We start from the raw sequence: 14,131 nt of genomic DNA on the forward strand, positions 1-14,131 counted from the left end.
AATAGTTATTGTATTGTTTTAACAGAGACTTTGAAAGTCTCTACTGGTAATTAGTTAAGTTTTATTAGTTAAATGTTTATGTTTTCAGCAACTATTGGGGCTGTAAGTTACACGTGCACAAATATTAAACACTTACAGTAAAGATGCTATAAGTGAAGGTCGCCATCTACTGTACATAACCTGTAAGTGTCATCAATGCTCTCTATTAATCTTCTGCACAACTGGTTTACCTACATAAGCAGAGCGGTTACCTGATTGGCGCACGCGGCTATCGTCTTTGTGTGCATCACTGATGATTATAGATTAACAACGTTTAGAACCATAGCACGATCACCTAAAGATTGTTTCCCTTACCAAGACCGTCGACGCTGTGAGAAGCAAATATGACCATAAGAAATGTACGGGATCATGGACAGCGTTATAAACCGCGTATGGCATGCCTGAAGAAGGTTGGTTGAGATCATCCATTGCGTGTTATTAACTGTCAATATATTCAGCTGGGATAAGAGAATTTTGCATTTGATAAATATAAATGTAATCATTCAAACCTCTAGAGCCATGTAAAAAAATGATTATTGCTCTCATTGAGCACATCAATATGATTATTTTAATTCTCCAGTTAATATTTTGAAGTTCACTTTAATCCATATAAAATATATATTACAAAAAAATATGCACCCCCAAAAAGTAACCAGGTGATGCTTTGTTATTGTAATTTTGTTACCTTATGTCAGATACTATGCATTTAAGAATGTATTACATTTGTTTTGGTTCAGAGTATTATTATTTATGACTAAGACTATTAATAATAATAATTATAATTATTATTATTATTAGTATATATATATATATATATATATATATATATATATATATATATATATATATATATATATATATATATATATATATATAATATTATTAATACAATTAAATCTTAGTGATGACAGCAATTTCTGATTCATTTATCAAGTTTGTGTCCTTTTTTTTGCTGCTTTGAGAATTTTAAATGCTTTGTCATTTGTAAGTCACTTCGGATAAAAGCATGTGCTAAATGAATAAACGTAATTTAATTTAATGTTGGTAATTGTATGAGAGGAGCTTATTCTCAGGTAAGGTCACTTTGTGCTAATGGTATTAGTCTAGCTTTGTCATGATCCTCTGGTATAATACAGCCCTTTATGTATCAATACGATACTGCAAATGCCTAAAGTGTTTTTTTTTCACAGTGTGACCCACTACATCATGTATTCCTTGTTATAGCTGTCAATTCACAGTGATAGTAATGACCCAATCACTTGGCCAAGTGCTTTCTGTGATCCAGACCAGGGTGCAGCATGAGTTCACAAACATGCATCAAAAGCCAGAGACCCTGACAATGCATCAAAAACTTCAAACAGCATCATAAATCAATTACTCAGTATATTTCAAAGGGGTCAGTCTTAGCCCATCAGACCATAAACCAGCAGGAATGTCTTCACGATGGAATATTTTAGTATGATGTACACACAGCAGAGCACAAATTTGTATCTGATAGAAAGCATAGATAAAACAGTGTAAATGGATCTTGTTGACCCCTCTATTCAATGCTTAACATGATGCATTTATATTCATAGCATGTTGTCGTGATCTTGTGTTCGGTAGGTGGAGGCTGTGGTGTTGGAGATGCAGGACCCTAAGAGTGGAGTGAAATCTCAAACCCAGAGGCTTGTCATCACCACCATCCCACATGCCATAACAGGTGAGAACATCAGAAATAACCATCTGCTTTACATCCCTGTGATGCTATCATTCAAGAAGGTATCTTTATAAGGTTAAATACTGATACTAATAATTAAAAATAGTGGTCTGACTCACTTGATTTTATTAATTTTTGCACTTGGATTACTCCTTGCGAGTGCTAGTTATCATCAGTGGTCCATGCATTTAGAGCCTGAAACTGAAGAATCTATTGCCATGACAACCCCTGAGCAGCTGCAATGACTCTCTCCTCTAAAGCAGCATGGTCTCAGAGAGCTCTTGTAATCTCGGTTTCTAGTCTTTGTCATCTTGAGACCATTGTTTTTATTATGATGCGGTGTAAAGCATCTGTATAGGCTTCATAGTCATGCAATTAATTAAATACAGCGCTTTAACTTAATTGGTGCAAAGCCTTCTATATCATTGATATAATGAAAAGATTTCTTTAAAAATTCATTGAATGTATATATGAGATGCTCCTCAGGTTAGCTGGCCCGCCGACCATTCTCACTAATGAAGCCCCCCACATTCATCCCTGCTGTGTTCTTCTCATTAGTCTCCTAAAAGAACCTCAGCAGGACCCACAGTGGTGTACCAAGAAATTGTGTGAAACCTATTTTGAGAATGCACTTATTATTATATCTAGTGATAGATAGACAGACAGATAGCATCTATTAAACAAATATGTAAACATGAAGGTTTTACACAGTGGATAGTGGAATATTTGCTTGATTAATACATCAGCTGTTTTGCCTCTGTGTTCAATATTTGCCTCCGTTATCCCTTTTAATCCAATGTTTTTTCATTTCTTTTTTTAATCCTCTGTTTTTAAAATAGTTTCTTATTATGCTTCATATTTCCTGATATTAGTATGATATTATTGATCGCCGGTCAGGTGACTTCTCATCCCATATTTTTCTATGTGGTGTCTGTAGGTGGGCACATTCAATATAAAGGCCAGCCTTCCCACCCACTGATAAGGGTTTATATTGCGCTTAAGTGTTATGCATGTACTGTCACTTAAATGTTTATTGTATATCTTGATCCTTCAGGAGAAGACATTGTTGCTTGGCTTGCTAATCGATTCAGAATAGACGCTCTGGGTAAGTACATCATTTTGAAACATAAAATGTAAACATCTAGTTGAAGAGTGGCTTTAAGAAATTTTGTGCTATGGTGTAGAAGTTTGTATAGACCATTTCAAAAGATGTAAACAACACTGGTCCAGAAACACTTCCTGTTTCAGTTTGTGACTATTTTTTTTTTTTTTTTACATATATCATTATCTTAAAGGTGTTTCTTTGACTTTTTGATTCAGTTCTATATGTTCTGTTGGTTGTATTTTATCCCAACGTTTATCTAGTGTTAAAAAACTGAAACAGGAAGTGCTTCTGGACCAGTGTTGTTTACATTTTTTGAAATGCTCTATTGGTTATCTGAATTTTTAAATGCATAACTTTCTGACTGATAGAGGCCCTAGCTATGGGTACCATGATGGTGGCTTTTGGGTACATTTATCCACTTCAGGATCACAAAAGACTTATCCTTAAACCAGACGCATCTCTGTATCGCTTTCAGGTAATATTCATAAGCAATAATTCAGTAATTCATAACCTTATGTTTCTCAGGGTTTTTTTGTGCATAATGTGTACAATTCTGAGACTTCTGTTACATATGCTTGTTTTTCACATCTCTTCCAGACACCATATTTTTGGCCTGCACAGCAATGGCCGGTTGAGGACACAGACTATGGTGTGTTATTATCTTTCAATTTCCACACATGCTGATTGGTTGTCATAGCAATATTTCAGGGTGACATTTGTAGTTTATTTATAGCTTAAGCTTTCAAACAGATGCCAAAGATAAATATTGTGAAATTATTGTCTTATCATGTTATTTCAGAACTCTTATTGGCACTTTAGAGACGCAAGGTCAGATTTCTGTATTTGTATTTTTTAGCAATATATTTGGCAAAGAGAAATATACGCAAGAAAGGGTTGTTGGAGTTGTATGAACAGGTATTTGGACACATTTTTATTTTTAATAATACTCATGCTTTAAAATAGTAGTAATAAATACTTCAATATGGGCTTGTTTTGCTTATATTATTGCATGACCAATTACTATGTATTTTGATAAGGATATAATAACTGTGTGTTTCTTTACCCAGGAGCAGTACAACAACCTTTATAAATGGATGAACCACAAGTGGGACTTTATTGTAATGCAGGCCAAAGAGCAGTATAGGTGGGTCACTGGCGGTCTATTAAAATATTTCTAAGAAAAATCTGCAATACAATTGGATTCATATAGACATTTACTGGTTGTTATTGGTGCCTGACAATGTGCTTATTTGTGTAGGGCAGGAAAGGAGAGAAAGAAACCAGATCGGGTGGTTTTTGATTGTCAGGAACGAGCTTACTGGATTGTGCATCGGCCACCGGTGAGTTATGTTTGGACTGATCATATAGGATCAATAAGGAAAATTTTTAAATGACCACTGGTTTTGTGGTCCAGGGTTACATATAATAATTTATTATTATATAATGTGACCCTGGACCACAAAACCAGTCATGAGAATTTATACACAGTTGAACAATTTGAGTTTAGGCTGACTACCAAAACACACTTTTAGCCAATCAGCAGTAAGGTGCATATCTACTAAACAATATCGTTGCCTGGGTTGCGTATTTGTGGGGCGGGTCTATCAAAAGAAGGTCCAGATTCTATTGGGGTAGGGGCTGGTTTGTTTAGGTGTATCAAATGTCAACATTGGCTTTCAGAGGTCATGGACCCTACCTTTAAGCTTTCTATTGATGTATGGTTTATTAGTATAGGACAATATTTGGCAGAGATACAAATATTTGAAAATCTGAAAATCAAAATATTGAAAAAATTGTCTTTAAAGTTGTCCAAATAAAGTCCTTATAGCATCACTAATCATACTTATACTAATGAATGATAATTAAAGTTGTGATATATTTATGTAGGAAATTTACAAAATATCTTTTCCTAATTAATTTTGTCATTAAAAAAATCTATAATTTAACACCCATACAATGTGTTGTTGGTTATTGCTACAAATATACCTGTGCTACTTATGAAGGGTTTGTGGTCCAGGGTCACATATCGCCTTACAACTTTAGAAATGTAACAACATAGTTGTGAAATTGTGTCATTTTCACTTAACAGCCAGGAACAGTAAGTGCCATGGATTATGGACATGACAGGATGGTCGACCCTAATGTGGATGAGGTAAAGGTAGGTGTTACAACTAAAATTCAAACTTACAAAGAACTTGACATTTTTGTTTATGTCTACAATCTTGTTAAGAAATGTTACAATAAAATCAACTATATACTGTGTAGAAATACAGTATATTCATTTAATGAAAGGGACATTCCACATTATTTAAAAATATGCACATTATCCAGCTCCCCTAGAGTTAAACATTTGACTCTTACCGTTTTGAAATCCATTCAGCTGATCTCCGGGTCTGGCGCTAGCACTTTTAGCAGCTTAGCACTATCCATTGAACCTGATTAGACCATTAGCATCACGTTAAAAAATAACCAAAGAGTTTTGATATTTTTCCTATTTAAAACTTGACTCTTCTGTAGTTACATTGTGTAGTAAGACCGACAGGAAATTAAAAGTTGGGATTTTCTAGGCAGATATGGCTAGGAACTATACTTTCAAACTGGGGTAATAATCAGTGACTTTGCTGATGTAACATGACTGCAGCAGGGGTAGTGATATTACGCACTGCCCGAAAATAGTCCCCTTGGTTACTGTCAATGGCAGGGGTCTATTTTCAGGCAGTGCGTAATATCACTACCCCTGCTGCAGCCATCAGCAAAGTCCTTGATTATTACGCTGGAATGAAAGTATAGTCCTAACCATATCTGCCTAGAAAATCCCAACTTTCAATTTCTGTCGGTCTTAGTACACGATGTAACTACAGAAGAGTCAAGTTTTAAATAGAAAAAATATTGAAACTATTTTTTTAGCGCAATGCTAATGGTCTTATCAGATTCAATGGATTATGCTAAAAGTGCTAGCGCCAGACCCAGAGATCAGCTGAATGTATTTCAAAAAGGTAAGAATCAAATGTTTAACTCTGGGGGAGCTGGAAAATGAGCATATTTTTTAAAAAAATGGAATGTCCCTTTAAGCTGAGCATCTGTTTACAAAAATGTTAATATTTTTTATTTAAATATGACATATAGGATTGTTTAACAACATTTTTGCTGAGCTTGTTAGGACATTTGTACAGTTCCAGTTTATATTCAATAGGATTTTAATGATCTCACCTCTGCATAGCTCTTTTTCTGTTACACAAGTCATTACAAGAAACCGGTCTTACAATTCCTAATACTTTTTTCTCTCTTTCTTTATATGCAGATTTTATTCCTAAACACGCAAGATTGTGCATGAAAACAGCAGACACCTTTAAAATGAAAGCACACACTCAGTGGGTCGTTATATTGGAGCCTCGTGTAATAAAATTGAGCAGGGCTAGATGTGTTTTATAATGACCACTGCAAGACCACCACAATAATGATCACTCACTTTTCACAATGACTCATCACATGAAGGAGTGTGTTAAATCCTTACAATGCACTTCACATCATCTTTTACTTCAGTCACAGTATTACAGCATGAGTCACGGTTTCCTTTCTTTTCACCTACACTGTTTCTTTTTCTCCAGCAAAATACATCAGACTACTACAGAAGAATCGTAAGTATCAAAAGATCAAATGACTAACACACACATTTTCCTGTAAGAGACTATGATCACGTGTAAAATCAATGTTTTTTTTACTACTTTTGTAGATTATGTTCACTCAGCAATGTATTATGAGGCCAAGGGTAAAGTCATCGGTGTCAATTGGAGCGTATGTTATTATTTGCAATATACATGGAAAATTATTCTGTATTAAAAATACCACTCGCCAGTCATTCATGTGTGAAGATACTGTATAATACTTTTATTGTGATTTTTTTAGACTTGTTAAATTTACAACTACATATAAAGAACACGACCCCTTCCTCCACTCCTCCCTGCCAAGCAACCCTTGGATAACAGATGATATTACATATTGGACCCTCAACATGCCAAGGTAAGCCTCAACTTTTAATTGCTTTTGAATTTTATTTCTATGACAGACACATGACTTTTATTTTTTTTAAATAAAAGCTCTATTTAGTCTTAAAACGCACCTATGCAAAATCCAATCCACTTTTACAAGGTGTTTGGACATAAAAATGCATTGGCAGTGTATGAACACAACCACCCTCATGAAAAAAAATCAACCCTTTAATCCCCATTAAACCAAAGCAGTCTCATTAGACATGCTGTTTTGATTCTCTTGTTAATATGACATCACACTGATAAAGCTTCGCCCACCGCCACTAATTTTACCCAAAAACTTTTCTAGATGGGTTTGTTAGCACATTTTAGCGGCTAAAGATACTATTGTCTCAGACTGTATTCACAGGAATTTTATCTATTTTTAACCGAAAGCACTTACTGTCTGTTGGTAAGGGAGTGGAAGCAGTAGCTCATTTACATTTAAAGGTACACACATAAAAACAACACTTTTTGCTACCCCCCTTCCCAAAATAAGGGCATTTTAAACATGCTATAACAAATGATATTTGGGGTATGTTGAGCTGAAAAAACTTAAAAAATAGGCATAATATGTGCATTAATGTATTTAAGTGTACTCCTTTATGTAATATTAAAGTGTACTTTGTTTGATTGGTTTAAACAGTGTCGAAATCCCTACTAAAATGAGGGTGGAGCGCTGGACATTCAGTTTTGGAGAACTGCTTTCTGACCCTCGTGGAAGGGCTGATTTTCGTCTCTTTCTTAAGAAGGAGTTTAGTGGTGTGTATCATACAGACCTCACACCTCTTACAGTTGATGTTCTTGTTAAAAAAATAATAATTTATTAGCTAAAAATGTATTGTATCTATACTGTGATTGATGAACAGGTGAAAATCTTGCCTTTTGGGAGGCATGTGAAGATTTAAAATGGGGTGCTGCAGAGACAATGAAGGAAAAAGCTCAGCAAATTTATAAGTGAGCATATCTGTACATTGCCTATACATTTATAATCAACAGAGAAAAAACATATTTTAAAACTATTATTTAATTAGGACATTTTTGGCTCGTGGAGCTCCTCGTTGGATCAACATTGATGGGAAAACCATGGACATAACTGTCAAGGGTTTGGCCCACCCTCATCGATATGTACTGGATGCTGCGCAGACTCACATTTACATGCTTATGAAAAAGGTCTCTGATATGTAAAACAATGTGGAACAGATCCATAAAACAAAGTCAAATACTTTTCACCTGTAGCAGCATGAAATTAATGGTATTTGCTGTATGATTTGTTATACAGGACTCATATGGGCGATATCTAAAGTCCCCAGTGTTCAAGGAAACCCAGAGAAGGGCCATTGCTCCTGAAGCACACAGATTCAGGTCAGATATATTTATATACAGTACCATAATATAAGCTATACTACAATAATAGTCTTCCATGGAAAGAATAGATTTATGGAAAGTATCAGGAACTAAACATGTTTTTGAAAAACGCTTTTTTACTGTATGTTCCAGTGATTCCCAGTTGGAGCAGAATGCTAAGAGGAGGCGGCCCAGTCTGAGTCCCATCATTCTGAGACAGCAGGAGGAGGAGCAGAAAGCTAAACTGGCAGCCAGTGGCCCAGTCGACATCACACAGGTCATGAGCAAACTGGAAAAGAAACAGAGAAACTGACAGGAGTTCAAAGAGTTTGGCAATTCAATATATATTTATGCACAAAGATTTGATTGCTATTTATTTTAATATCCATTGCAAATTCTGTCTGCAATGTTACACTGTAAAATAGTACATACACAAACTGTCTTTTACTACTTTCATTCGGATAAGCAGACATAAAAAAAATTCAGATTATTTAGTCATATTAGATGAAATTTTAAAGAATTAAAAAAGCTAGTAAATTTCAGTGCTGTATTGCAAATTTTTTTAAACTACACAGAAACATACATTTACAAAGTGAACAGATATCTGTAGTTTTAAAGGTTTGCTCCATATACTGTATAGTTTTAATATTCTTCCAGTAATCTTTTGCTTCATGCCTTTAAAATCATGCAATAAACATATGTTGCTTTTACACTGTAAAACATGATTTGTTGGTTTAACTTAAACAGGAAAGTTTACAATTTTGAGTTAATTCAGTGTAAAAATGTTGTGTCAACAATGGGGCAGTTTCCCAGACAGGGCTTATCCTAGTACCAGGCTAAAATGCATGTTTGAACTGCTTTAATTTTTAAAACACTTGCACTGACAAGTTTTAACATATCAGTACAATTGTTTTGTCTCAAGATGAACACAAGCATAGTTTTTTGTAAGGTTTTTATACTTAAATTTCCTAAAATAACTAAGGCCTAGTCCTGGATTAATCTAAATTCTGTCCGGGAAACCTCTCCTATAATTTTTAAGTTGAATTAACTCAAAATTTTAAGGCAACCAAGTAACTTAATTTTTTTAAGTTGAACAAACTATTTTTTACAGTGTACCTTTTTAGCTCATGCCCAATAACTTCCAACATTCATGTCACATTTGTTTTGTCAAATTTTATATCCATTTTTTCCATTATTGAAAGCTAAACGTTACCAGATACATAACATACTGTATTGTCCTGCACTAGTTTGTTTAGTTGTGTTTCATGTCTGTTCCATTTAAGTTGCTGTTTCCTTGTAAATTATTTATTAAAACACACAATAAAATCATTGCTGCCATCTGTGGTCACATCATGTGTTTTTGTGTCTTTGTCATTTGTGTGTTTTTGAGTGAAATATTCAGTGAAATGTACAGTATATTGGAATCTCATCCTGTAACTCATTGAATTATGTGCATCAGTTGCCACTTTCCATATCTCAAAAACATTTTAACTTCTTTCAGTATTTAGCATATGAACATGCTGTTTGTATCTGATGATTTATAAACAGTGAATCAAGTATATAAATTTATATATATATATATATATATATATATATATATATATATATATATATATATATATATATATATATATATATATATATATATATATATATATATATATATATATATATATATATATATATATATATATATATATATATATATATATATATATATATATATATATATATAGTTATAAAAATGTTATAATCAAATTATAACATTTTTGGGTAAAAAAAACCTAAACAGGTTTTTTTGTAAAGAACAGAAAGGTAAATCAGAGAGCAAACTCATTGATGATTACTGACTCAGATTATTCAGTCAAATTAAAGTGGTAAGCTGACAATTTTGTAGTTTTGTCATTTATTGTAATTATAGTGAGATTTGCAATAAGGAAATGGTAAATTAACAATGGGCGGTTTTCATGGATAGGGTTTAGATTAATCCAGGACTAGGCCTTAGTTATATTAGGACATTTAAGTAGTTTTTACAAACACAACTTACAAAAAACAATACTAATGTGCATCTCGAGACAAAACAACAGCACTGAAATATGTTAAGATATGTCACTGCAACGTGTTTTTAAATTAAGGCAGCTCAAACAAGCATTTTAGTCTGGGACTAAGAAGATAAGCTCCATCCGGGAAACCACCCATAAAAGTTCAAATAAATTAATTTAATTAAAAATAAAACAAAACATGTATTTCTCTAATCTAAGTTGTATTAACATTATTTAAACAGTACTAATTTGCTCTGAAAATATTCTATGAAAATGATTTGTCATTTTTCACTGTTAACAATGTACGTTTTGTTGTAACCACTAGATGTCACGCTTGTGTAGCTCATATTAATGCAATTTCCAAAACCTTTTTTAATAGATTTGATAGGAGAAATTTCTCTCATGTATGTTTTAGTGCTTTCACATGTAGCCCACACAAAGAAGAATCCAATGAATGCACTGTAGTGGACAGTCTATATTGGTATAATATAATTACACCATATTATACCAATACTGCAATGTTAACATATACTTTGCAAACTGTGCCCTACAGCTGTGCCGGTTTACAGCACCTGTGCCTCACCTGGCAGTGTATACAGGCATTTGTGAAGCCCAGTCCACTGCCTCCCCTGGGCTCATGACACTGCCCAACAGTGCTGCCTGTCCCTCACCCATCAGCGTTGCCATCGACAGCACTCCAGCCTCAGAGAGAAGGTTTGATGGCAACGGAGGGCCTTCCTCTTCCCATTTTCCATCTATTGCAGAAGCATCAGTATCAGACGAGGAGAACCAGACTTCTGCCCCCAAGTCTCGTATGGCTCTGTCCCTTACCAAGCTTCTCCGCAGAGGATGCAATGCCCCGTCTGTGTTTGCCAGCTTATCCCCAAAATGTGGTGTAACTTCAGGTGGGGGTAAAGTGCAGCCGCTTGGAGTGGAGCCAGTTGCACAGCCTCAGCCAAGAAGAATTGCAAAGTGAGTGAATATCCACTACATTCACTTCATTTTCCACTTCAAAATTAAATGAATGAATGAATGTAATATTTTTCTTGTGTTGTCATTTTGTGAGCACACTGAGATGTAATGATACAACTGGGTTGGCGTTGCAACAATGTAGGCTATTGAATGTCTGAATTGCTCCTTAAAAATGTAAAAAAAAAAAATATTGGAAGCAAACTGTCATGTTTTTACAGCTTTTTTCAAATCAAAGTTGACATCCCACCCGAATGCCGTATCTACCCCATTGATTCAGAAGATGAGGAGGACGATGGCCCAGATACGGCTCGAGGCGTGAAAGAAATCATCTGCCCATGGGAAACAATCACCAAACAAGATGGAGCAGGGTAAAAAGATTAATAATACATTCATTGGAAAGGAAGGAAATACAATGAACCAATACTTGTGTCATAAATATTTCGTCTTACAACCGTGAGAAGGCTGTGGTTAGTAATGTATGAAGCAACATCACCACTATTTGACTTGTCTGTTATTTCTAATAGCTTTTAGGTAGTGCCTACATCATGTTATTGTAGCCAATTGAATGACTTGGTAATAACATGTTTCAGTGTTGGTTTTATATAAGTATATTTGTTTTCTGATGTCAGTTGTACTGTCATTGATCTTTTATGACTAAGGGGCCTTATTTGAAGATTTTTTTTAACCTGTCATCTGTTTGTTTAGTGGTGCAAACCAATATTTTGTACTTGGCTTTTGTTCACTGTTTTATATAGCTGCAAATTATATGTAAATGTGAACTGCTTTCAGAAATGTTATTTTCTTAGAAAGTATATCTAGTAAGGCAGTAAAACTGAATGTGAATACACATTTGCTGTCTGAATGTATTACCTTTAAAATGTTTACACTTCAGAATGTGAATATGTCCATTACTCATATTTAAATTGTGAAAGTGCCTCAATAAATCATTTAAAAGTTGGTTATTTGAATATCTTGTTGATACCATATATTATACATAGCCTACATCATTCAGTGCAAATGGAATAAAGTTAATATGTTTTATTTCATCCACTGAAAGAATGTGAGAAAACCTGTCTGAAAAACCTGTGTGAAAAACCTGTCACCCCTGTCTGAAACTAATTATGACATTAGGAGCATCAAAGTTTGATTGTAACCATTTATTTTTATTATGATTTCGATCTTTTACATGGCCTATATCAGTCTATATTACAGATATCAATGTTATATTTTTTCATGTAGGATGATTTGATGCAGAAAACTGTAGATCACAAAAAATACTTAGCAATGGGTTTTAACAGCCAGGAATACATGGGACTTTTATTTTATAACAAACCAATCTAATTCTAGATATTCTTTTTTAATCACCATTAATAAATGAAAAGCACGTTATTGCTCGACTTAATAAATTAATGACAAAGATAAAAATCTAATAAAATAATATTTTTAACGCGTCACTCGGACTTTTATTTTCAGGAAATGCCGTAAGTGTATTGACTGACTTCACAGTCCTCTGCGGTTGAACAGCACAGAGTAGCCGGAAGCCTCAACACAGTTTTTAAGTAGATGAACATCTTTATAAAGCCGAACGGTTGTTACATTTCACTTTGCGACTCGGTAAGTTATTCAGACGAAGCAGTCGCGCATTCAGGTCCATCTTTTACAGAGTAAAGTTTTAAAAATGCAATAACAACAGCAGTAAAAATTCATCCGCTTCTCATGCGTTGTTGGTCAGCGCAAAATGCACTTGATGATGCACTGTTAGTGTCTTGTTACCACACACATGGACATGCGGCGAGGATCTGGCCTGTTTTATTGTCCCTGTTTAATCATATTTAACATGTCTGTTCAATATAAATGATGATTTTTTTTAGAATACGTTAGCCTTTAAGCTCATTTCCTGTCATGTCGCATTAGAGATGCCAATGTAGCAGACAGCAGTTGTGAAAGTATTGTAAAGAAATGTGTATGGTGGTCTGTTTATATGATGAAAATAACTGCTACAAGAATGGAAATGTATGATTTTTACCATTTGTGTTGGCATATATTGGGTTTTTGAGCTAGTGGTGGGACACACCTACTTACCATTAACACACATGCAGATGAATGCAGACACTTTTCTCTAGACACAGACAAACCATCATGGGCCTCCTTATATTTATATTTGTATATGTAAATTAAATGTGTATGACAGCAAGATTAGGTTCGTTTTCAAATCTTTAAGCGCAGATTCATTAACGGGGTATATCAGATAACAAAGTCAGCATAACAAAATTATTACACAACCACCTGTTTATTGCTTTATGAGTATAGGGGGAGTATACGTGTTTGTATTGCACAATTACTGTTACTTTGTGTACATAACAATATAAGCGTTATATATTATTTGGTTTACTTAGTCATTTTTTCATCAGGCCTACAAGATACTCTGAAGCTGTGAATAGAAATGAGGCTGAAATCTGTTGCTTTGGATTTCATATTTAAGGTACTTCACTCTTTACACTTTATGGATGTGTGTGTAATGTTTTGTCATATCTAATGCACTGTTTTCAAGGTTAAATGGCATCCTTATGTTAGTTGGTTACATTATCACAGCTATAACTGTGCATCTCCGGATGGGTGTGTCTATCCATAATTATGTCTTTTTTCAATGTAAGTGGGTGAAGGGGTTACCTGCATTGCCTTTTGTGTTACACAGCAGGTAAAGTATATGTGTCTTTGGCACTATGACCATGACTGATGGTTAAAGGCAGGTGTGGACCTGCACAATGTGGAATGTCAGAGAGCTCTGTATCATTTCAGTGCAGTAGGACTATACTACATGTCTGAACGCTATGTTTTTTTTTTAAGTAGGAATGTTCCTGCAAGGTGTATTATCCCATATGCCTAGTTATGGTAACAT

General features: G+C 34.4%; 2 protein-coding genes across 5 annotated transcripts in view; both read left to right on the forward strand.

The window, feature by feature from the left end:
* Positions 1–91: 91 nt before the first annotated feature.
* On the forward strand, positions 92–12,162 carry rgs9b (regulator of G protein signaling 9b). 3 transcript variants are annotated; one of them, XM_065242424.2, is made up of 19 exons: positions 92–449; positions 1,645–1,741; positions 2,793–2,843; positions 3,212–3,318; positions 3,441–3,492; positions 3,700–3,758; positions 3,911–3,987; positions 4,102–4,183; positions 4,933–4,995; positions 6,452–6,481; positions 6,577–6,638; positions 6,750–6,863; positions 7,518–7,633; positions 7,741–7,828; positions 7,906–8,044; positions 8,154–8,236; positions 8,372–8,495; positions 10,814–11,232; positions 11,451–12,162. In XM_065242424.2, exons 1-19 carry the CDS (start codon positions 384–386, stop codon positions 11,602–11,604), a joined length of 1,983 nt encoding a protein of 660 aa, XP_065098496.1. In that variant the 5' UTR covers positions 92–383; the 3' UTR covers positions 11,605–12,162. The 3 variants fall into 3 exon arrangements, with proteins under 3 accessions (XP_065098496.1, XP_065098497.1, XP_065098498.1); XM_065242425.2 differs by lacking the exons at positions 10,814–11,232; positions 11,451–12,162 and having other exon boundaries at positions 106–449; positions 8,372–9,711; XM_065242426.2 differs by lacking the exons at positions 92–449; positions 1,645–1,741; positions 2,793–2,843; ... (4 more) ...; positions 4,102–4,183; positions 4,933–4,995 and adding exons at positions 5,646–5,839; positions 6,145–6,340.
* Positions 12,163–12,726: 564 nt separating this feature from the next.
* Positions 12,727–14,131, forward strand: part of mrtfab (myocardin related transcription factor Ab) — a 36,053-nt gene continuing 34,648 nt past the window's right edge. For both annotated transcript variants that reach the window (XM_065242430.1, XM_065242432.1), the window contains exons 1-2: positions 12,727–12,846; positions 13,644–13,714. The gene's annotated coding sequence lies outside the window, so the exon portion shown is untranslated. The remainder of the gene's footprint in view (positions 12,847–13,643; positions 13,715–14,131) is intronic.

The sequence above is a fragment of the Paramisgurnus dabryanus genome, chromosome 1, assembly GCF_030506205.2.
Source record: "Paramisgurnus dabryanus chromosome 1, PD_genome_1.1, whole genome shotgun sequence".
NCBI lineage: Eukaryota > Metazoa > Chordata > Actinopteri > Cypriniformes > Cobitidae > Paramisgurnus > Paramisgurnus dabryanus.

What these genes read in the sequence shown, in the direction of transcription:
- rgs9b (XM_065242424.2), top strand. Translation starts at nt 384, where the DNA reads ATGACCATAAGAAATGTACGGGATCATGGACAGCGTTATAAACCGCGT. An exon ending in GGTTGAGGACACAGACTATG is followed by an intron (nt 3,493 to 3,699) that starts GTGTGTTATTAT and finishes TGTATTTTTTAG; the next exon opens with CAATATATTTGGCAAAGAGA. An exon ending in CAGACTACTACAGAAGAATC is followed by an intron (nt 6,482 to 6,576) that starts GTAAGTATCAAA and finishes CTACTTTTGTAG; the next exon opens with ATTATGTTCACTCAGCAATG.